The sequence below is a fragment of the Sylvia atricapilla genome, chromosome 4 (assembly GCF_009819655.1).
Source record: "Sylvia atricapilla isolate bSylAtr1 chromosome 4, bSylAtr1.pri, whole genome shotgun sequence".
Lineage (NCBI taxonomy): Eukaryota > Metazoa > Chordata > Aves > Passeriformes > Sylviidae > Sylvia > Sylvia atricapilla.
In genome coordinates, this window is record NC_089143.1 from 54,176,928 (window position 1) to 54,199,542 (window position 22,615).

At 40.4% G+C, this 22,615-nt stretch overlaps 1 protein-coding gene across 1 annotated transcript in view; it reads right to left on the bottom strand.

The window, feature by feature from the left end:
• The window catches only part of MMRN1 (multimerin 1), a 39,838-nt gene extending 18,923 nt beyond the window's left edge, over positions 1 to 20,915 (bottom strand). Inside the window, exons 1-3 of the mRNA XM_066317941.1 lie at positions 20,345 to 20,915; positions 6,934 to 7,053; positions 4,718 to 4,824 (exon numbers count right to left, since the gene is read on the bottom strand). Coding sequence (XP_066174038.1) covers positions 4,718 to 4,824; positions 6,934 to 7,053; positions 20,345 to 20,862 — 745 coding nt within the window. The 5' untranslated portion in view covers positions 20,863 to 20,915. The remainder of the gene's footprint in view (positions 1 to 4,717; positions 4,825 to 6,933; positions 7,054 to 20,344) is intronic.
• Between the last annotated feature and the right edge of the window lie 1,700 nt (positions 20,916 to 22,615).

Below are 22,615 nucleotides of genomic sequence, written 5' to 3' on the forward strand. Positions count from 1 at the left end.
ATTTTAGTTTTTGCTTCTTTTGCTTGGTTTTACAGATTATACAGATGTTCAACCAAGGAAATCTTACTACTAAAGGCAACAGTGATAATACATTTTTGCAGCATCTAAAAAATAAAAACAATTCCAAAACAATCAAATACAAAGTTCCAACATATATCATCTGAGATTTGACTAGCATACATGTAAAAAAATTCACAAAGGTGGCAATTTAGCAAATATTTTCTCTGCTGATGGGATTATCTGTGCTTTTTTTACATTTCAGCCCAAAAGACTCGAAAGCAATCTGCAAATATCTGCACTAACATTATTATTAACTCAGTATCACAGCTAGGGAAACTGAGGTCCAGAAAGTTAAGTGCCTTCACTCTCCAAAAGTAACGAACGGATCAGATTGCTGGGAGCTGAACTGAGATTTCCATATCCCTGACATACATTGCCCTAGCCATCAGGCTCGATGGGGTTGTTTTTCACTCATTTTTTTAAAGAACACAACATGTATAAATTAGGTAATAAATTTGTCAGTATAAATTGATACCAGTTTTTATATGCTTCCTTAGTTCAAGGAACATTCTGAAGTCAATGTTCCAGGTGGAGCATATCTAAGGAATGCCACTTGTGTGGCACTAATGTGATTTCCAGTCTTCAGTACACTACAAGCAGAATAACTTAGGTATCGTGACATTATTTTACACTTCAAATAAGAAAACCTAGTTTAGTCATAACATGAGCTGCCAGGGGAATGGATTAAAATGCTGAATCAAGAAATTGTATGTTTCACATAGTACATTTGAAGATTCATAGTCTGCAATTAGGACAATATAACATGCTTGGGTTCTAGAATAAGGGTGTTGTAAAAATTAGGATAGGAACTCAGAGGAAATTTATCACATGGACCAATCTTTTGAAATTGCCGGATAAGAAATAGAAAATCCTCAAATTATTACAATTTCAACAGGTGCTGTTATCTTTCTGTGGCATGGTTATTGACAGAAGCTAAATTCTTGCAGTCAGCCCAACTCATTACACAGGATTTATCAGGTAGTGTTGTGATGATACAATCTAGGACAAAGGAGTTGGTTACTTGCCTGTGATAAAGACTAGCTGATCAATGTCTTTTTATTCTTTATTTTACTGGTCTTTCTCTTGCTCTAAATGCATTCACTGGCACTGTCGGTGCTACAGACACCACATTTTTTTTAATATACATTATTCATCTTCTCTTTCCTTGTCCCTAATAAATCAATTGCCCCACACTTTAGAATACCCAAACCCTAACAGTTTTATTCACTCTTAAAGTTCCAAGGATACATACTTCTCCCTGTTGTTTGGTAAAACAATGCTTTAAAATTGTTCATGTAACAATGTTCAGATAACACAATGGCTGTAAGATTAAGGACGCAGCATCTCTGTAAGAGCAAACCAGCCATGGAGAAAGTGCAAAGTCCACTGGCTTTGACAGCAGCAAGGACTGGAGCCAGCGATGCACACACACACAAACCTCACCCACAGACAGGCACATCCTGTATACTTATTAAATTTCATCACAGTACAGGAAAGGTTCTTAGCAAGTAGAATTCGAAATTCAGGCTTTGCATTTGTGAAACAAATTCAGAGGAGTCACTGGCAATACAGCTTCTCCTACATCATTCCCCCAGAATGGCTCAGGCCTTTTCCAAAGGAATCACTCCAGGACATGATACCGTGATTACATCTATGTGCCCCTTATTCCCACAACTGAGATTTCCCATTGTAGATGCTGGATAACAGCAGGTGTAATGGGAGCACCAAAGCAAAAACCTAATACACATAGTCTCTAGGGTAGAAGAGCCATCAAATTACTTACCTTTGAGACCTTTTAAAAATTAGCTATGCCATGCTCAATTACAAAAATCATCAAATAAGACCCACCTTATAGGTGCCATTTGCAATAACAAAGCACCGCATACAAAACCAAAAAAAGCAGCAATACAAAATCCTGAGCAATGTGTTCTTCCGGCTGTATCAGAAAAAGCAGGTAATGCACACAGAAATTGAACATTCGGCGTCTATCATCCAATATATCAGTCTAAATGTATAATTTATTGTCCCATGTATTTTTAAACACTGAACTCAAAATCATTTCAGGGAATACTAAAAAAGTGGAGATCGGGTCTTTTTGACTCAATATATCTTTGATGAAGCAGGAGTGGCTGAAGGGGTTTCCCAGAGGGGGGTTAGGTAGTTTCCTCCCGTTCCCTGTGTTTCAACGGGAATTGTCACCTTTTCTGCGCGCCACTCACCGCAAGGCAGAGGATGGGGCATGGCATGGCCATCTGCTGGAGAAACGGCATCACTGCCGCGCCAGGGAATTCCGTGCTGACACTGGCTGTGGCAGAGCCGGCTGCTGGCTCTAAACCACATAATTCGGTGTCCGGAATGCACGTGAAAGAACTGGGATTTCATTACTACACACACAACGTTAAAATAAAGCTGTGTTTACTAAAAGCAACATGTCATGAAGTCTGCAGCTCAGAATTTAAGTGCCCTCTTGTTTCAGTCGTTTTGCTCCCAGTTCAGCATTAGATATTCCCAGGTCAAAAGGATGATGCTTTAGTTGTTGGATTGTCCATATTGAGTTGTCTTGTTAGACTCTTTTAAAAAATCACATCTACATTGTTTCTTTCTTATAGATTTTCTTCTAAAATTGCATTGTCCATGCTGGAATAGGATCCATGCCTTAGCCAATTTGATCACGTGCTCCCACAAGGGAGGTAAGGTTAGAAACAGTGATCTGAACACATCATTTCCATCTCTCTCACTACTGCACTACCTTGAGAATGATCTGTAACCAAGAAGCTACAACGGGGCTACTGAATAAGACTTCTAGATGTCTGATAATAACTATCAGGTGCTGGCAAGTGATTTCTCCTGCCTAGACTAACAGACTGAAATAATTACATATGACTTCACTCTGAGAGAAGTTAAACCAGAAAGTATTTTAAATTATCATTTGCTACAAGCAACGCACATCACAGTAACACTGCCTTTTCAGGATCTAAGGGGTTGTCAGAACACTCCAGCTCTCTTGGGACAGAAACCCTTCAGTGACAGCTCTGTTGTTGAACAACAGAGGGGCCAAGAGGGAGGCTCAATAACTCAGGAGAGCCTCACTCAGCATTTCCAGCCTCTCCCCCCTGCTGCTGCAGAGCACAGGAAGACGAGTTGGACTCCCAGCTGTTCAAGTTCATTAGCTGCCATCCCTTCATGGGAATTGCATAATACAGGCAGGCTTGTGCTGGTGGTCTGCTCCTCATGGGAGGCAGGATTGCAGAAGCAAGGAAGAAAAGCTTCTCTGACATAACACCTTTCATCCCAATCTCTTTAAGCACTTCTACAAGCATTAATTAATTAAATATCCCAGTGCCCCTGTGAGATAAGTGTCATCTCAATTTTCTAGATGGGTAAACTTGGTTATGCAGATTATAAGTGTCTTCCCCAAGTTATTCAGCAAGCCAGAAGAGGTTTGAAAACTGAACCCAGGACACGTAACACCCGCTCCTGTAACACTTCACAGCACTTTGCTTTGTTATTTTTTACACAGATGCCACTACAAATTGAATTATACAGCTTTTCTTCCTGGTCAATGTTTGCCTGCTATTTTGATGTCATTTCAATTTTGTCAGCTGTGACCTCCCCCCTCAATGCTACCCTTTAAATTTTCTGTGCTAATGTTCATTTTTTTTCTGAAAGGGAACATTTAATACACTTGATCCATGCTTACTGGACAGCCTTGCTCACCACCTGTGCTCTGCTACATTTGTTAATACCTGGCTCCACACTCAGCTGTGCAGAGGACAATTTTGTGCCTGCCAAGGTTCTGGCTCTTGGGCACTGAAATTTCCCTCCTGGATGTGAACAATAGTGATTTTTCTTCATTCCTCCACATTAATTTTTAATCACAGCCCTTTACTTTGCCACTGCTGATTGAATTCCCTATCACATCTAATAGCCTTTCTTGCAATATTCATTCACTTAAAACCTGTATGCTGATTTCATATCTAATTTTTCAAGGACTGCTTGCTTAAGGACAGCAGCAAAGAAATAGCCATTATACAGATGTAAAACTACAATATGATGCCACATATTTGATCACCAGGGCAGAAGTAAAAGGCTATTCTGGCAAAAAGGGCTCAATTTTACAGGGATCATGTGTAATACCAAAAAAATTCAGTCACTGTTAAAATGAACAGCAGAAGAACTACAAAATTCAGAGAAGAAAAAAATTTGATACAACATTTTATCCAAAAGGAAGTATATTCTTAGAGCTTGAAACCAAAAGGCAGAAGAGTAATAGTGCTGTAGAGGAATATTACAGCAAGTACTCAACAGAGGGCCTGGACTTCATATCCCTAGCACTGTAATATTGAATAACTAAAAGGGCAAAAGTAGAGACACACTGAATACAAACTCCATATTTTAGCAAAATGAAATATGGCTAGAAATTTTATGAGCTTTATTTAGAGCAGGAGAGGGGAAAGGACATTGTGCTTAGCTGCTCTGGAAATTCATGTGCAGGGAAGAGTCAACGCCCCAAAGCATTTTACTGTGCATTTTATCTGGTTTTCATTTAACAAGAAGCACCGCAGTGGTTTTCAACAGAACCATTTGCTTACAGATCAAACTTGCACTGTTTCCTTTTGCTGAGGTGAATAGTTCAGATCCCTGCAATTCTACTCACCTTTGGGTTGGCAGTTTTGCCCACTGAACCCAGGACAGCACTTCCACTCCAGTGAGGTCACTATTTTATGTTTGATTCTGTAAGCCTGATGTGTTGTTGTCTGGGACCTGTAAAATGAGAATAATTTAAAGCTATTTTAGGTAACCAAAAGAGCTGTAAGATAGCTGCATAACTACATTACATTATCTCACTTGTCATACCTATCTTTTTATTACTGCTTGAAATTCAAAGTAAATTCTAACCAGGGTTTGATGTTTCATTAGCAATCACAGCTTTAATATTGAAACCCCTAGATGATCTGCATGAATTTTAAAGAAACCTGATGTCTATTTAGATTTCTTGCAAGCATCTTAGTCAGGATTTAAATACTGCTATCTTTTATGGAAGATATTACAATTATTAACTACTAAACTGGAAAAATTGACCCAAAAAAACAATTGTCATACACTGTTTCTCTTTGAAATGGGTGGGAAAATGCATTCACAACAAATTTATGCCACATCAGCACACATTTAGTGCACACTGGAAACCTTCCCTTCTGATTATTTTAAACGAGATTATACAACATTAATCCAATAAAGCATGAAAAATTTCACTCTGGACTTCAGGGAAAGGAGGGCCTGGCTCTGTAATTGCGAGGCCTCAATTTTTATCTTTACAGTATGCAACTGCAGAGGCAGCCGCAATTTTACTTGTGTTCCAACAGATTCTGCATGTCCTGGCTACCCACCACTTCTCTTAGGTTTAACTTCACAGAGAAGTCAGTTTAGCATGAACATGCCTCAGTAGGGCATACAGAATAAACTACAGCAACTCTCCTTGCCCTTTTCAGATGTTAAATACAACGTTCAAATAAAAACTATCACACACTATTACTAGTTACTAAACCCTAACTTGAAGGACACCTAAAATCTCATAATATACTATGAGAAACCAGTTACTGAATTGTTTTGTACACACAACCCCTGTATAAATCATTCCAGAAGATGAGAAATTTAAAGTCTGTCAGACCAAAATATATCCTCCCAATGCATTAAAAAAGGCCACTGTATTTTACACTCCAGTTGTCACCCCCTCACAAGGGATGCAATATTATATATATATTAAAATTCTCATAGCAGCTGTCAGGAGCTTTGCATGTGTCCCCAGCTAGCTTTAGCTGTAAGAAATGGCTTTTTCAGCAGCAAGAACTCAATAAAGATTAAGGTGATTTGAATTTAAGAGAGTTCCCAGTTATTTTGCTGTATAGACGGTCTTATGACAAAAACACCTTATTCTGCATTAGCATAATCCATTCCTAAAACCACTTATAAAATTCAAGCGTCCATGAAAGGAGTTAATCAGGAATAGAGATTACAAAATAAACCATGTAAAAGAAATTAATGTAAATGAGTCAGAAATCTATGTAGTATAACCTTATTCATAGGAGCAGCACAAGGACCTAAAGCGATTGAACCAGGAAAAAAGCTCAAACAAAATACCAAAACTGGCAATGTTTCAACCACAGGGTCCATTCCACAGTTTTGCCATGGAGCTGACTGCATTTCTGAGTCACCAAATGCTAAGGAAGCTCTATTCCTAGTTTCAACTCAAAGCTTTAAGTGTGTTCTGCTATACCATCTAGAGGACAATTCTCAGAACAGTCAAACTAACTTTTAACAGGCTTTTAAAATTCGTCAAGGAAAAAATACATTACAATCTCCATTTTGTTGGTGCTGTTTCAGTTGCCAATTTACAAATGCATGCATTAAAACTCAATTTCACTTAGAACTGAAATCTAACATTTGGAGAAAACAATGAAGCACCCAAACCACAGGGAATAATCTAAATGTTTAACAGAGGTATTGTTTACAAGTCCCATCCAGGCCAATTACTTGTCTAGGTTCACTGCCTGACCAAAGCTGTGCCAGAAATAAGGGCTCAGCAGAGAGATAAAAATATTTATGCCTCTCAGGGGAAGCCTTTTGCTTCAACAGAGCACAAGCTTGGAAAATTGCACAGAAAGGGTTTTCTTCCCTACATATGCTTTAAAGCTCTGTAGTTGTGCACCTCTCTTGGACTCAAAGACTCTGAACCAACTGGAGGGTGCCATAGTACACCAAGGTGCACGCTCCTTCTTGTTTCCCTTTTAATTTTTAAAATTATGTTCACATTTATGGTGTATTTGGTTGTAATTAAACTACTTGCAAGTACTCTTTCTTCCCAGTTCTCCATACCTCTGGGCACAGGACGCAATTTGCCAAGTGCAAGGCTTTGCTCTGCCTGATGAGAAGGTTTCCAGGTTGTCCACCACAACTGTAGGTATGAGTCTGGTATGGACATAAGCACACCAGTTTCTGTAAAACAGAGAAGGTAAAATGATTAAAAGTACAAGTAACATGAATGAAAAATGAAAAAGTACAAATAACATTTTCCACCATATGATGCTATATGATACATAATTATGAAAGCAATACCCATAATTTACAAATAGGAGCAAGCTACAAAAATTAAGTTTGTTTCACTCAAACTGCCAATGCTGTCTTGGGCAATTACTTAGTCTTTGTGCTTTAGCAAGAAAACAGATCATTTTTCCATCTCTACATACGTTCATATTGAAAATCTAAATTTAAAGTGGTAAATTTTGCAAATCTAAATTTTAATTTGTGGAGCTCCAAGAACAAAGAAGCTCTTCTGGACTGCAGTAATGACAGGTCTTAAAATACACCTGCATTTTAGACTACAGAAACTGTTTACGCAGAATTCAAAGGATTGTTCAGTGAGGTTTTTTAATCATCCACAGCTCTCACTTTAGGGGCAGCCATTCTAATGGTTCTCTCTTTCCTCAGCAATACTATGAGTACAGGCAGACTTTGTTTTCCAGAGCACTGTGAGGGCAAAGCCACACACAGCAAACACACGCCATGGCTTCACACTTGCCTGTGCCTCTGGATGCCCATCCAGAGAAGGCAGTCACATACAAAATTATCAAACTCTAGACCACTGCTGCACAGGGACCCAGAGCTGGTGAGCCCAAGAGCAGGTTTGCTGGGTTTTTTGGAAAAGGTTTCTAAGGACATTGTAAGCAAATATAAACTGTTAAATCAGATTTTGAAACCTGGCTACAGTAGAAGCTCCAGCAGAGAATAGAATTAAGTCAAAATTATAATGTGAATAATGGCTCAGGAGAGATTTATACAGGGAAATTATGCCACAGAGATATACTGGTATTCCCTGAATCAGAAGCAGATAAATGTGTGATTTTCAGAGGCTTTTGCAAGGTCACTCACCAAAAGATATTGTGGGGGAGGGGGAAGCAATCTATTACATAGTAAGATGATAGAGCCTGTTATAAATAAGGCATTAAATCAGAGAGATGAAAGACTAGCTCACTTTTTCAAGATGCAATTTATCAACACAATCCCACATTAATCTGTAATAGGCACTACATTCATGATCTAGGGGGAAGTAAGTAAATAAAGGGATGGCAGGGTTATACAGAATCTCTCAAAACCATTTTGTGCAGTAAAAAAAGCTCAACTTGAAGAACTGGAGAAGTCTCATGACAGTGAATTTTCAGCTAAGTAGGTGTCAGAAAAGGATTTTGTAATGCAGAATCAGTCACAAATACAGATTTAGCATAGTATCACTACATACAGTAGCTTTCATCAGGGAACAAAAATAATCTTGGTATCATTGTTAATGGCTCTCTGAATAGGCCAATTTACTGTTTTGTATTAACTAAGCTAGGCAATACTTGAAATTATTAGGGAAAGACTAAAGAACAAACAGGAATCACCAGTGTTTCAGTACATCAACTCTTTATTGCTGTATATGAGTTTATGGCCAGTTTGAACAAAGAATTCAGGTTAGGACCTACACCCTAAAGAGAGATGGAAATAAAGACAAATTGAAGAGCAGGAGGGATACAAAGTCACTGTATTCATTATTAAGTTAGTCTCATTATGATAAACAGGTATCAAAACACAACAGGATTAAAATGAAAGAAGACAAAAATGAAGGGTCAGGCAGCATTTCCATAGGCTGTGCTGAATTTGGAAACCAAAAGAGATTTTAAAAAGCAATAAAATGATTTTAAAAACTCCCACACCATTAGGGTATTATCAGTTTAGTCTTTTTAGCAATCATTAAATTAAAACTATAACCTTTGTCTCAGGAAGTCTCCCAGCTGCAGACTGGAAGGCATCCTGAAGAAAGTATTATTGTGTTTCTACTGGCGGAACGAATGTCTATCTGGCCTAGTGCAGACTTTTTTGTCTTTTATCCTTAACTTAGTACAGCCTTTCTCAAGAGCATGTTATTCCCTTGACCATGCTGAAACATATTTAATTTTTGACTTGGCAAGTCAGTGACTAGACATTGTTTCAGTCATATGACTGGTGGAGCTGCAAGGACTTCCAAACAATATTTGCATATGAGAACATAAAGTTCTTTTTTTTGCATTGTGTTTTACTGCTAACACTTTCTTCCAGTCATAATAGTTTCATTCACATTCCATAGCCCAGTAACAGAATACGTATATTTGCTCCAGAAATCATATCTCACTATGGGCTCCTTAAAGTGGAAATCAAAATACAATTAAGACCAGATTAGTTCCATTTACTTAAGCGGCATTAGTACAGCTTTACAGTGCTTCAAACATGAACATCAGCACAAAACACAAAATAGTGTCAGCATCTCTCCCAAAGTGATCGCTTTTGTCTACTGAGATATTATCAGTGTATACATATTAAGCTCAGTAGTGCTGTACTTGGAAAATGATTCCTGAGAAAAAAAACAGGATAAGCCAGAAAGATGCTAGAACTAACAGATTTTAACCTCACAATAGCTCTACTGCCAGTACTGCAGCACTCCCTTCCACCACAGACATTGTTTCCTTGAGGAATAATATGCCTTATATAAAGCGGGCTTTGAGTCCCTTTGATCTGATCTTGCTCACTCACTCTCCACTTGCTTGAGAGTTTTCATTAAGATAGTATTTCTTCTTAATTAGGTATTAAAAGGCTGTGCTTTATTTTGATGCTTCCTTTATGTTTTCACTCCTTTAGTTATTACCTTTTATCTGTGTGTATTAATTAAAGACTCCATGAATATTTTCTAAAAGTTAAACACAGCTATGAAGCACGAGCATTAAAATTAGGTACTCTGCTCACTTCCTCTAGGGGAGTCAGGAGCAACTATAAGCAAGTTTGAGACACATAAAATTCGCAAAAACAAGAGGAAATTTATTTTAAGTTTTGCAGAGGAACAATAAAGTTACTTACCGACCCCTCCAGGTGGGGCATGTGGGTCCTCCACAGTCTTCTCTATCACAGAGACTGGCAGTAGTAACTAAGCAATGATATTTGAGTTAAGCACCAGCAGCAGTAAGCCGGAGAGACAGAGATTGTGGCTGCATCTCTTCCAGCACACCTCTGCAGCAGCAAGGGAGGGAGGCCAGACATCTTCTCTTGCCAAGAGATTAGGGAGCCAGACACAGAGGGCACTTGGCACCCTTGGAAGCACTCTCAGGAAAACAGCTCTTCCAGAGGGTTCCCTCACTGAGCACCAGGGAGCACAAGAGTGAGGTTTCTTCCTAAGAGAAGGGTCAACCACACAAGCCAAGCACTGACTTCACCAGCAGCACAGCTACCACGGCACCAGGGTGGAAGGAACAAGTCAATGAGCAACCCAGCAAGGACCAGATAAGGAGCCAGATCCAGAGGAACTGCTAGAGACAAGCACCCTCACAAGGAGAATAACACGGGCTCAAGCCTGGGTTTAAGTGGAGTGCCCCCCCAGGGGCGTGGGTGCAGGCTACAGGTGAAGTTGCTTAGGACCATCAAGGCTTGTTATCCTGCTCAGTGCAGGCATGAAATCTCTTCCCTTTCACAGCTGTGGTAAGGGTTCTGCAAATTCATATCCAAGATTATAAACTACATTTTTTTTCTCTGAAAAAAATAAAAAAAATCTCTCAGCATATGAATAGGATACTAAATATTTCTTAACAGATTCAGGAAGCAATTCTGGGCCAGACTGACACTGAGCTATTCAGGAGGAGCTCTGACTAAGCATGGGGATTTGCTTATGATTTAAACTAAGTATAGAGAATGTAAACATCTAAATTCCTAAATAATACTCAGCAATTAACTGATGGCATATAAAATCTGCTCAGAAAACCTCTGAAGAAGTAATGCCTGTTACGCAGTACCACATCTCCCTTGCTGTCGCACTTTAGCTCTCTGGGAAGCGAGGAGCAAATGCCTCGGGCAGCTGGGTGCTAAGCATCCCACCTTTGCAAATAAAAAAGGGAAATGCAAGGGTCAGATTTTAAAATCTGCTCTACAGTGAGGCAGGGCTGATGTTAGGGATCGGGCCTGTGGCTCCCTAGCCTGCACTTTACCCTTGCATGTAGATCTGACAGCTCACCAGAGAAAGGGATTAAGCAGAAGATGTACAGCAATATTGTCATTGACAACCCATTCTGCAGTGCACGTGTTTGGGGTTTACATTCTAGTAACTAAGAGCCATTTTACACCTGACCAAATGTGGTCAATGAAAAGATAAAAGAATGAAAAGAGGCATTAAAAAATTGCATAAGACATGAAAGCACTGGAATACAGATTTCAGTTTAAAAAGCAAACCCTACCTCCCCCACAAACCTTAAAAAAAATTCACAATGTTGTTGTTATTATTGTTACTGTTATTACTATTATTAGGGGTATCTAGCTTTGGGGAACAGCTATTTGAACTTGCCTATTTGGAGATGCTTTCCAAAGGGAAAAATGTTATAGTACACGCCAAATGTTAAGGGCTATTCTTGTTTCTTAAAGACAGTCTGAACTCAGCCTCTGGTCTCTACCAAAACATAACTAACTTGAGCAGATTGTTTCCATTTAAAATATTTAACTCATTCTTAATGTACGTGAGTGCAAAGTCTGAAGCTGTGGCTCTCACACGGCCCAGCAATCTTTGATCAGGCTAAATTGGAGGAAATATTCACAGCAAAAGAGCCCCTGGTGTGACTCATAATTAGGTTTACGCTACCAATGAAATAAGCTCATTAAGAGACGTTAAGAATGTAAATATAATTTTGAAATCAAATTGTCTGAAAAAATGTAGATTTGGAAATAGAAGATGAAGCGTCGTGGAAGAACTGTGACAGGCTGTGTTAATGCAAAGGCAGAACAGAAGACAACTGATCTGCATAACAGGACTTGAAACCTGAAAATCCTCTTTACCCTCCCTGGCATAATTTATTCCAGATCATCAACACAGGCTTCTAACACGCAGATTTTGTCGAGAGCTGGAGGAGCCCAGCGTCTCTTTTGCATTGAGCCCGATTTCAATCAGGAAAGCTGTATTTAAAAACAAAACAAAATCCTCACAACATACAACAGAAATCCAGCCTGGAGAGAGCAGTACAAGCCCCCAGCTGGCATAAAGCCCAAGTGACAGATTTCATCCTCCTCTTGCATGTCTTGGCCAGGGCCGTGTACTGGTGGCAATATGTGGGAGAGTCCTCAGGCCGTTGTGAAGCAGCCTCCCTGACGTGCTATTTGCTGCGGTATTCCCAGTGGAAATTAGATGATTTCTGGCCCAGCCTCGCACTCAGTGTGGTTTGGCTGTACCCAAATGTGCCATCCCACCGTCAGGGGCGAGGAGGCACCGAGAGGCAGGGCACGGCACGAAGAGCAGCGTTTGCCTCTGCTGGGACCTGTGAGGTCGGCAGCCTCGGCAGCCAGAGCCCTCTGGCCCTAGGGCCATTCCCGCTTCCCTCTGGGCCCTAGGGCCGGTCCCGATTCCCTCTGGCCTTAGGGCCATTCCCGCTTCCCTCTGGGCCCTAGGGCCGGTCCCGATTCCCTCTGGGCCCCAGGGCCGGTCCCGATTCCCTCTGGGCCCCAGGGCCGTTCCCGCTTCCCTCTGGGCCCTAGGGCTGTTCCCGATTCCCTCTGGCCTTAGGGCCGTTCCCGCTTCCCTCTGGGCCCTAGGGCCGGTCCCGATTCCCTCTGGGCCCCAGGGCCGTTCCCGCTTCCCTCTGGGCCCTAGGGCCATTCCCGCTTCCCTCTGGGCCCTAGGGCCATTCCCGCTTCCCTCTGGGCCCTAGGGCCGGTCCCGATTCCCTCTGGGCCCCAGGGCCGTTCCCGCTTCCCTCTGGGCCCTAGGGCCATTCCCGCTTCCCTCTGGGCCCTAGGGCCGTTCCCGCTTCCCTCTGGGCCCTAGGGCCATTCCCGCTTCCCTCTACCCTAGGGCCATTCCCGCTTCCCTCTGGGCCCTAGGGCCGTTCCCGCTTCCCTCTGGGCCCTAGGGCCGTTCCCAATTCCAAGTCCTGAGCAGGTAATTGGCCCCGAAATCGCCTACAGCGTGCAGGGACTCAGCAGTGGCACCCACACGCCGCCTTTTAGCCTGTCTTTAGCTTTTGGGGATCCCTGCCTTTTAGCCTGTCTTCAGCTCTTGGGGACCCCTGCCCTGTGGTTCGGGGGGCACTGGAGCGCCCTCAGAGCCGCCTTTGCCCAGCCGAAGGCTGTCCCGTGTGGCGATGAGGCGATGCGCAGTGCCGGGCGCGGCTGGCAGGGGGCGGCCGCAGCCCGCCGAGGTGCCGGCCCTGCGCCGCCCGACGCTGCCGAAAAGCGAAATGCGATCGACACCAGCTTTTTCTTGGGGTGCCCTGCAATCCCCCTGCCGCAGCACATTTGCTTTGTAAAATGTTCCCTGGGTCCGTTGCCGAGGAGAAAAGCAAACCTCGGAAAAACTGCTGGCGACGCCGGTACGTGATTGCTTCTGCTTGTATGCGCAGATCCTTGTGAGTGGTCCTAAAGCCTCCCCACAGGAACACCAGTGCTACTCGGGCCACAAAGGGTATAGAATCAGTTATGGCCCCTTCACATCCTATCTGAAAATGACCGATTTTTGTCTGGGAGTAAATTAGATTACGCGGCTTTTAATAGAAATGCTATTGAATAAGCCTGGCTGAACATCACTGAATCATGAAAATGAGATTACTGTGTTGCTGATGGAATACAAAAGGACCCAGAGCTGGAGCTGCTATCAAAGTCCATGCCCAGCTTGGTGGTTGTGCCTCATTCATGTTGCCTGCAGCTTATTTGTATTTCACAGAATAGTTAGTGAAATACTCATCTTGATTCTATAACAGTTTTAATTTTATATTAGCCCTTACATCTGAGCAAAGGAGGATGTATAAAGATGCTACAAGCATGTAGAGCCAGGAGATGCTGGCTTTTCAATCTGCTTTAAACAACCTGCCAAGTTTGGATGAGGAGAGATGATGCTGACTGACACAGTGTAAATATTCAGATTATAAGGATAACAAGCACCCTCACAAGGTTCTTCTTTGCTATTGCATGGGAGACTGGTTTTAGCAACTTCCCTTGAATTCCACTAGGTGACCACAGAGACTTCTCACTGTGATAGGGTAAATTCTATATCTTTAAGTGAATATCGGGTCATCTTTCAAAAATATAAGGTCTATTTCAAAGAGAAATTATAACCTTGAACCAAAACGAGTTGATTCTTTAGGTTCAGTGCCCAGCTTCCTTTGCCCTGAATGTATGAATCTAAGCTGCAATAAAAATTCAGTAGTCACTATGGACTGACCATAAACAAATCAAATTGGAAAATGTGTTTTACAAGCTGGCTGGAATGGAAGAAACTAAAAGGTGCATGTGACATGTAACATAAAACAGTATGTGATAGTGAAATATGTTATGGGATATGTTTTTATCCCTGAGAAACAGCTGAACTTGTTGACACTGACTAGAGCAGTAGGTGTCAAAGATTTGTTTAATGTTTTTTTTTTTCAGGACTCAGTGTCCTGACATTTTGTCCTGTCTATTACAAAACACAAATTCTGCTCTCGTCATTCATTTCCTTTTTTTGTATTACAGTGCTGAAGCCTTGGACTGTGAACTGCCTCTTTGTTTCATCTGAATTTTTATTTACTGTTTGTCCTCCCTCATGCTGCAAAAATTAATTCACTATTTCCACTTATCTAACACTTCACCAATCTGTTTTAGCATTTAAAATGTTCTCTTGTTGCAAATCAGATCACCTCTTTGATACATGATTTTCCAGCCCATGTTCAGAGCCCTTCAACACAATCAAACTTTTCCAGATGGAATTTAGACTTTGGAGAAGATATCCATTAATCTCAAATCTTTGAGAATTATCCAGTAAAGCACATCTGAAAATGCAGACAAACTGCTCTTTAAAAAGGTCTGAATTCTGCCTTTTTACTTTTGGATTATAAATTTATTTTCAATCTTCCAATTGATGCAGAGTACAAAATTCATTAAGGTAATTCTCGTCTAGTTTACTGTCAGTGCTTTGCAGGTAACCTTCAGTGGTATTCGTTTTCACTGCTTTTTTTTGTGCTTTGTGATCTCCTTTTTCCACAGAAAAGGAGATTGCAATATGGCAGTGATGGCTTCTACACTTTGAGAAATACTGACAGCAACAACAAAAAAGCCTTTATAAGTGACAAGATGAAAATATAAAAAATAAGATCCATTACAGTTTCAGGGTTGAATTTGTCCTTGTTTACAGTGTTGTTTTGGGCAGCTTCTCTTGTCTTGTTTCCCTTCATTAAATGATTAAAAGCCTTGCCAGTTGCTTTGTATCTGATTTGCCACTTAATCATATAGATACATATCTTTATGGTGTCCCTGTCTGATCTTTTGGGGCTCCTGAACAGAAAGGATCTGAGCCAAAGTCCATGAAATTCAAGGTGATTTTTTTCCCACAGGTTTTCCTCATGACCAATGGCGTCGCTTACCAGGAATGTGATACAGAATAGATGCTCTGTATCAGATTTGGCAGAAAAAACGACATTTGAAGCATTTGCATTCTCTATCTGGCTACACCGATAATGCCTTTGGAAAACATATGGGACACCTTGCTGCTGTCGTCTCCTTGCCAAGTCTATTCTAGAATTAGGGTCAGTTCTCTAAAATTATATTCAGATTTATAAGAATGCCTATTTTCTGTGCGTACCTGAGCAGATGTTTCTGCTATACCCTAAACAAAATGCCACAAAGAGCTGACTATTTGCAGTGGCTGGGGGGTAAATCCTAACACTGTGTCCAGTTTGGTAACAGAAATCCTAATATATTAGAGGAGAGAAGGGACATTGCAGGGATGGAAAACAGTCTCTTCCTAATCATTGCTGTTCCCATGGCAGATGAAACAAAGAGCAAGATCAGCATAAGCATTAATGAAATAGTGTAATGAGACAAGCAGAAACCTTCCTTACCATCCTGAAAAAAAATCAGAAATTATCTCTATAGTGGCACAGAAAAAATAACCAATGTGACTCAGAGAAGGGTAAGCACTTTGTGAGTGTTTCAAAAATAACTTTGGTGAAGAAGTGATTTTTTTTCCTGTGCTATATTTCCTGTCCTGCTGAAAACAGCCTGTCATGACTCTACCAGCCATCATTGCCCTGGGACTGCTATGGGAGTAATACTGAGCTTAGCACGTGTAGGAAAATTGGATTGTGGGCTTACAGCCTAGCATCAGAAATACATTCAAGGTGCTGCTGGATGAGAGTGACTTATTGCAATGATCTTCTGCTTAGCTGTAGTACAACAATCTGGGGACAAAGATTGCCAAACACACCCTGACACAGCCACCAAGGCAACCTGTGTAAGGGCTTCTTCCCTCCAGGTCACAGAGAATATACCTAGTGAGGCAGAAACCTAAGCCATGTGGGCCTGTATCTTTTGTAAATGCACAGTGATGCGAAATCTTAGGAAATCGATTCAAGAATTGTTCTCTCTGCTCCATTAAAAAGTGACATGATGAAAAGAGACTGTGAACCTCGCATTAACCAGGCAGTTAAATCAGGTTTCTACGTGTCTCATGTATCTGAACTGTCTGCTGATCTGAACCATTCATTTTAATTTGTCAGTACACTAGATTTCTACCAAGCTGATACAGGCAAAAGCAATTTCCAGGGAGAAATGCAGACGTCTGCTCATGAGAATAAAATATTTCAGCACTCCTATCACATGTGACAGCTAAGCAAATCTGTCCCTGGTGCTGACTCTATTAAACCTTTCTGTGCTTAGTAATAAAATACTGTCACCTCACTACTACCCAAGGTAATGGTAGAGGAAGTCTATTAATACCCTCAGTGGCTTCAAGATAACTGGAAAAGGTGTAATATACACATAATAAGAGAAAATAGTAATGTAGAGCCACTCAGGAATGTGAAGACACTGTGCTTAATTTACAGCCTGAATGAAAGTCTCATGTATTTGGGAGCTGCCCTGGATAGCAATTAATGAAGTCAGGTTCAGAATGAGAAGATGAGTGTGCTGGCCTCTGACTCCATTGCACCACTGTTGTTTAAGTTGCTTTACACAGTGTAACACTGTAATTGTCTCTCTCCACAGGCTGAAAAACACATATCTCAAATGAACTCAGTTGAAAAGAATGTATCATAATTTTCTTTTTTCACACCAAATTGATACTCAGATTTATGTCTCTGAATTTTGGAGAAATTCTCCCACTCTAGGTTTCCATTATTTCTTTATTTATTCATATGCATTGCATAAAACTTAAAAGATAGGTAGAAATAAAAAAAAAAAAAAAGAAAAATGCATATTTGTAGAGACATTGAGTTTCACATTTCAGAACATAAATCAAATTCATTACTAGGAGTGAAGAAATTAATTTTCCTTCAGCTCAAGCCATTCCAGATGTGCTTCCTATGAATTTTTCTTATCCTCCTGAGAGCTTGGGTGCAGACCCTGCTTGGGGAGGAGGGAAACCTCACAAGAGAAAACACTCCTCTGAAATGGTCTGAGAGCAGACAGCGACAAATTGTGTTCTCCTGTACCTATTCTAAGGTGAATTATAAAATTGTTCCAATGTGAAGGAACAGGATTTAATTGCATTTCTGTGTCAGAGAAGAATAAGGAAAAGATTTGTGTTTTTACAGGAAAGGATATGCCCAATATGTCCTTATAATACCACGTCAGGATGTGATGGAAAGGTTCAAAGCCTAACTTAGTTCTAGAGTATATGTAGATAAGATATGAGTGCGTAATACTGTCCTCACATAACCTAGGGTAGTGATACCAAGGGAATTATCTTTGTAATTAAGCCATTAAGGCACATGACCTCCTTCAGAAAGGGGTATTTAGGTAATTAAGTGTGTACAATGGACACATATTGTGCCTTGTGAACAATCTGACAGCCTTGCAGACTCTCTAACAAAGTGTATGTGTTGCTATTTTTTAAATTATAAATATGCTTAAAAATAAATGCTTCTTCTTGTCTGTTTTCCTTCCTCTTGTCTCTCACAGATCTCTCTCTATTGTTCCTTCTATATGGAGCCTCCTAACGTCAGCATCTCTGCACATATGTAAGCACAATGGGTTGCCATTAAGAATTACAGAATCATGCAGGTCACTGAAAAATTCAGGTGAGAGTACAGACTATAACCAAAGATATGCTTGAATTCAAAGTAAATTCAAAAAGAAAATTGTTCTTCCAAATTTCCTCAGAGACAGTACATTTTACAGCTATGGAATCTTCTATTGTGCCATGCTGAGCTCAGGCTTCAAATGAGTAAAACGTTAAGAAAGCTATGTCTCTATTGGGATTCTTACAGCATCTTTTTCACTTTATTTGTGATTTTTTTTAAAGAAATATATGGTACAAATTGTTTAGGTTGTAGCCGATGGCAGCTATATTTAATAAATAAAAAAATTTGCCTTCTTATGCATATTTTCTCAGCAGTAGCTTTTCAGGTGTTTCACAGCAGTGATTGGTAACAGTGAGCACCCTAGACTAGGCATTTTTCTCACATCTTTGCTGAAAGAGAAAAATTAGTCACAAGTTGATTATTCATCCAGGTCTAATCCATACGGAAAGGAAGATGGAACAGTGAAGTGACTTGAGTCACAGTCCAGGTGATGGCAAAAGGGGAAGGAAAGTTCAAAGCATCACAAAAGTGATTACAAAAACACTCATATACAGTGGGAGGACAAGCCTTGTAGGACAAGAATCTTACTGTGAAAAGGACTGAGCCACACCTAAGACTGTAGATATTTGCTAGAGAGGGAGAGGCTATGTAGCTCAGCAGTTTAAGCAAGAAAGTAGGGATTCAGCATTCAATTTTATGCTGGGGTTTCATGCTGCTACACATTCCAGTAAATTTGATATGCACTCCTGGCTTTATTGCTAACTGGCTCAGTGGACTCCAATATGCATGTTGCACAGCATGTTGCTCCTTGACCACTCATGAAATTAGGTGCTGGCAAATACAAGATTTGCTTCTTTTGCCTCTCTGCAGTTGCCACTATGTCTCATTATGATAAATAAAATACCTGATCATTTTCACTAGGGACTAATTTTTTGCTACTTTTATTTATATCTCATGAAAAAGGTAGAAAGAATACCTGCTGATTCACAGAGTTTTGCTGAAGATTAATTTAATTGGAATACTGTTCTTGAAGAAAGCTGTGAAAGCTAAAGACCAAGGTTAGCATGTATAAGGATTTATTTCAATGGAGATGTAGCTATCAGCGCTCATGTGGTGTAATAGATGACTTTCAGAACTTAAGGAGTATGCTAGGAAAGCTACCTGGGAAACACGGCCCCTTTACTGGGGTCTGTCTTCCAAGCAGAGGCAAAAAACTCCTTTCCTTTGGGTCCTTATGCATTATTTTCCAAAACATGCTCAGGTCAATGGGAATCTTTTCTTTCACTTGAAGAAACATTAACTCCCAGCCACATACAGCAAGATAATTGTAGGAGTGATGATTTATTCTCCTTTCCATGAGTTTGGATGCTGCCATATGGGAAAGTACTATCAAAAGAAGACATCTATATTCTGAAAGCTCAATCTCCGTAAGTACTATGGAAAACAATCTATCCTTTGTGTCTTTCATTTTCTACCAGTATCTGATTATATATCAGCAATTAAGGGAAACTTGCAATATCTGCAAAGTCAGTGGTAATATCCCTATTGAGAACTGAAGACATTGGAGAACAAAGAAAAGAATTGAGTGTTCCAGAACTATAAAACCAGACAGTAGAGCTTGATATACTCTATTATGCACAGCTATTGTGTATTAAGTTATAGAAGTCTGAATGCACATTCAGCTACAACATCACTTTTCGTAACTTTTATCACAAAATACGTTTCAAATTGTCAGACATTGACGCATTTTGTACATTTAATTGCTTGTACTTTCAGTTTAGTGGAGAAGCTTACAAACACAATATTTCTTAATAGATTTAAAATGAAATAGTGCATTTGCAATTTCTTTTATCCACAAGAAAAGAAAGAAGGAAAAGGATCAACAGCAGTTTAGTGCGCATAAAACAAAGAGCCATCTATTGTAGCCCTTTCCTTCCCATATATGATAACGACTTCCCTGTTGATTTTGAGATAACCACCCTAAGGAATAAAACATTCCAGCATTTACTCTGTTAGAAATGTTACAATGTTTTTTTTTCCTGAGTAAATGCTGCCAGTTTGGTTCCTTGCTTGCTTTAGATGGTCTTTTTTAAGGGCAAAAATAATTTTACTGAAATTGCTAGGACTTTTGCCAATTATGTCACTGGAAACAGGAAAATAAGCAGTACATAGGAGACAAGAAAAAATACATAGCTTACTTTCCCCTGGTAGTTTCAAAGCCAGATGCTTTGGAGTTGGCATCCTGCTGGCTCCTGGTGCTGCGAGAGGTCTGCTTGACAGATCTGTTCCCTGTAGCAGTATCCAGGCTTGCAGTGAGCCCTTTCTGGAGAGGGATCTCTCTAGCAGTGCTCTGTAGAGTTGTCCCTTCGCTGCGAGATGAGCTTCCAATCTTGTCTCTGCCAGAGTCACCATCACTGTGTCCATCTGGCTGACTTGCAGGGGTAGATATTGTTGGACTGGAAGTTTTCTTCACTGCTGTTGTTCCCAGTGTTTCAGCTGTGGTTGCAAAAGGAGGTCCCTGTGAGGCACTTGCTTTGGTAGTTTGGATTTCAGAATGGAGTGACCCCCTAATTGTGGTCAAAGATGGAGTCGAGTCTGAGTGACTTGTCTGGGTTTCATCGCCTTGTCCTGTGGTCCAGAGTTTTCCTAGAATGTCAAATCCAGTGCTGCCCTTGTGTAAGTGCAATAGGAGCAGCAAGAAAATGATCTCTTTCATTCTGATGGTTTTTAAATGCTCTAAGTTATCTCACATTTATTTCCTAAACAAGAAATCCTGTAGTTTCTCCCTCCTCCCGGGCTGCTGCTCAGATAGTGAGCCTACCCAGAGGATGCCCTGACAGGCTTTATTTCTGTAGAAAGGAAACAGGTTTTGGTGTGTCGAAATTGACTGAGGAAGCCTGGTTTCCTGTTTCTGTGGATCCCTCTGCAACCTGTGACCCCTTGGAGAGCAGGATCCTGGCAGCCTATGTGGGAGAAAAAAAAAGAAGACTGCAGAAGGCACAAGATAAAGATTAATGGCACGATACAAATGTGGAAAAATATGTACTGTGAAGTAATCCTGAGGGACAAAACCTGAAATTATTAGCTAATTTTCCTTTCACATGTACATGTACGAACAAGTGACATATCACTTGTGCCCTTTTGATGGTTCAAACTTATGACCTTGTTATTGGTAAAGCTGGTGTGCTACACAGAGCTGAACATTTGCTGTGTCTTCTCTTTTTTCTCTCAACATTTAAGCACACTGCTGCAAACTGTGCAGAGATAAGGAAGAGGGTCACACTGTAGCCACCACTGATCTCTGTGCTTGGAGACAGTCAAAATTGACTCAAAACTCGACTCAAAACTCAAAGACAAAACCCTGAGCAATATGATCTCAGCTGTGCTTAGAGCTGGGTTTTGAACCCAGATGATGACCTTTGGATGTCCTTTCCAATCTATATCAGTCTATTAAATAATGTTTAGTAGCTGCAAGGTGGAACACTGCAGCCAGGAAAGAGGAGATGAAAGCTTTGCTCCTCTACTGCCATTCTCCAGCTCTCTGAGAGTAAGGCTGCTTAGTTTCTTGTTGAAGGAAAAGAAAAGGAAAAGGTAATTGCTGAAAAAATTGCATGGAGAAATACAACATGAAATTTTAAAGTGGATACAAAGCAGCAACAGAATAGACCTGTCAGGAACCATATAAATCTGAGAGGCCATTGCACACCAGTTCAAAAAGCCCCTGGCCACTGACACAAGTGCTGTACTAAGGACTATAGACGAGATATCCTTGAAAGCAAGCTCACACACCTGCAAACATAACAGCATCTTCTGGGTGTACTTGATGTTATTTGAGATGACCTTTTTTCAAAAACAGGTGCAAAATCCCCATTCTACGGAAATCTGATGACTAACAGGGACACAGTGGAAAAGCTGGTAAATTACTTGCATGTTTTTTCTGAAAATACTTAAAAAAACAACCCCAAACCCAAATCAATAAACCCAAGAGCAAAACACCAAACATGGGGGATAAACCACCAGCTCTTGTTTCAGTCAAATGAATCTCTGTGATAATTATTTCTGTTTAGATTATTTAGATAACAGTGCCTTGCTTTCAGTTTCCAGATGAAAAGGTTTGGGTGTGAGGTTGGGTTTTCCCTCTCTTGTGGTTCATTTTTCTGTTTTACTGTCTTGGAAAGCACGGGCTTCTGCTGTATAAGTAAACCACATGCAGTTTTATGATGCAACACACTAGAAAAGATACATAGTTGTTCTTTCTTTTGGAGACTATTTCTGCTCTCTTTTTTCTAATTCATAGTGAAATCTGTACATGACCTTTGAATGTAGGACACAGGAGACAATCTAATGAGCAATTTAATTTTAAGACTAACACAAGCAATTTCATGTGAGCGCTTTTTTTTTTTTTTTGAGCTTTATATTTGAGATTTTGAGTTAGTACCATTACCTGAATTAGCATTTGGCATCCCATA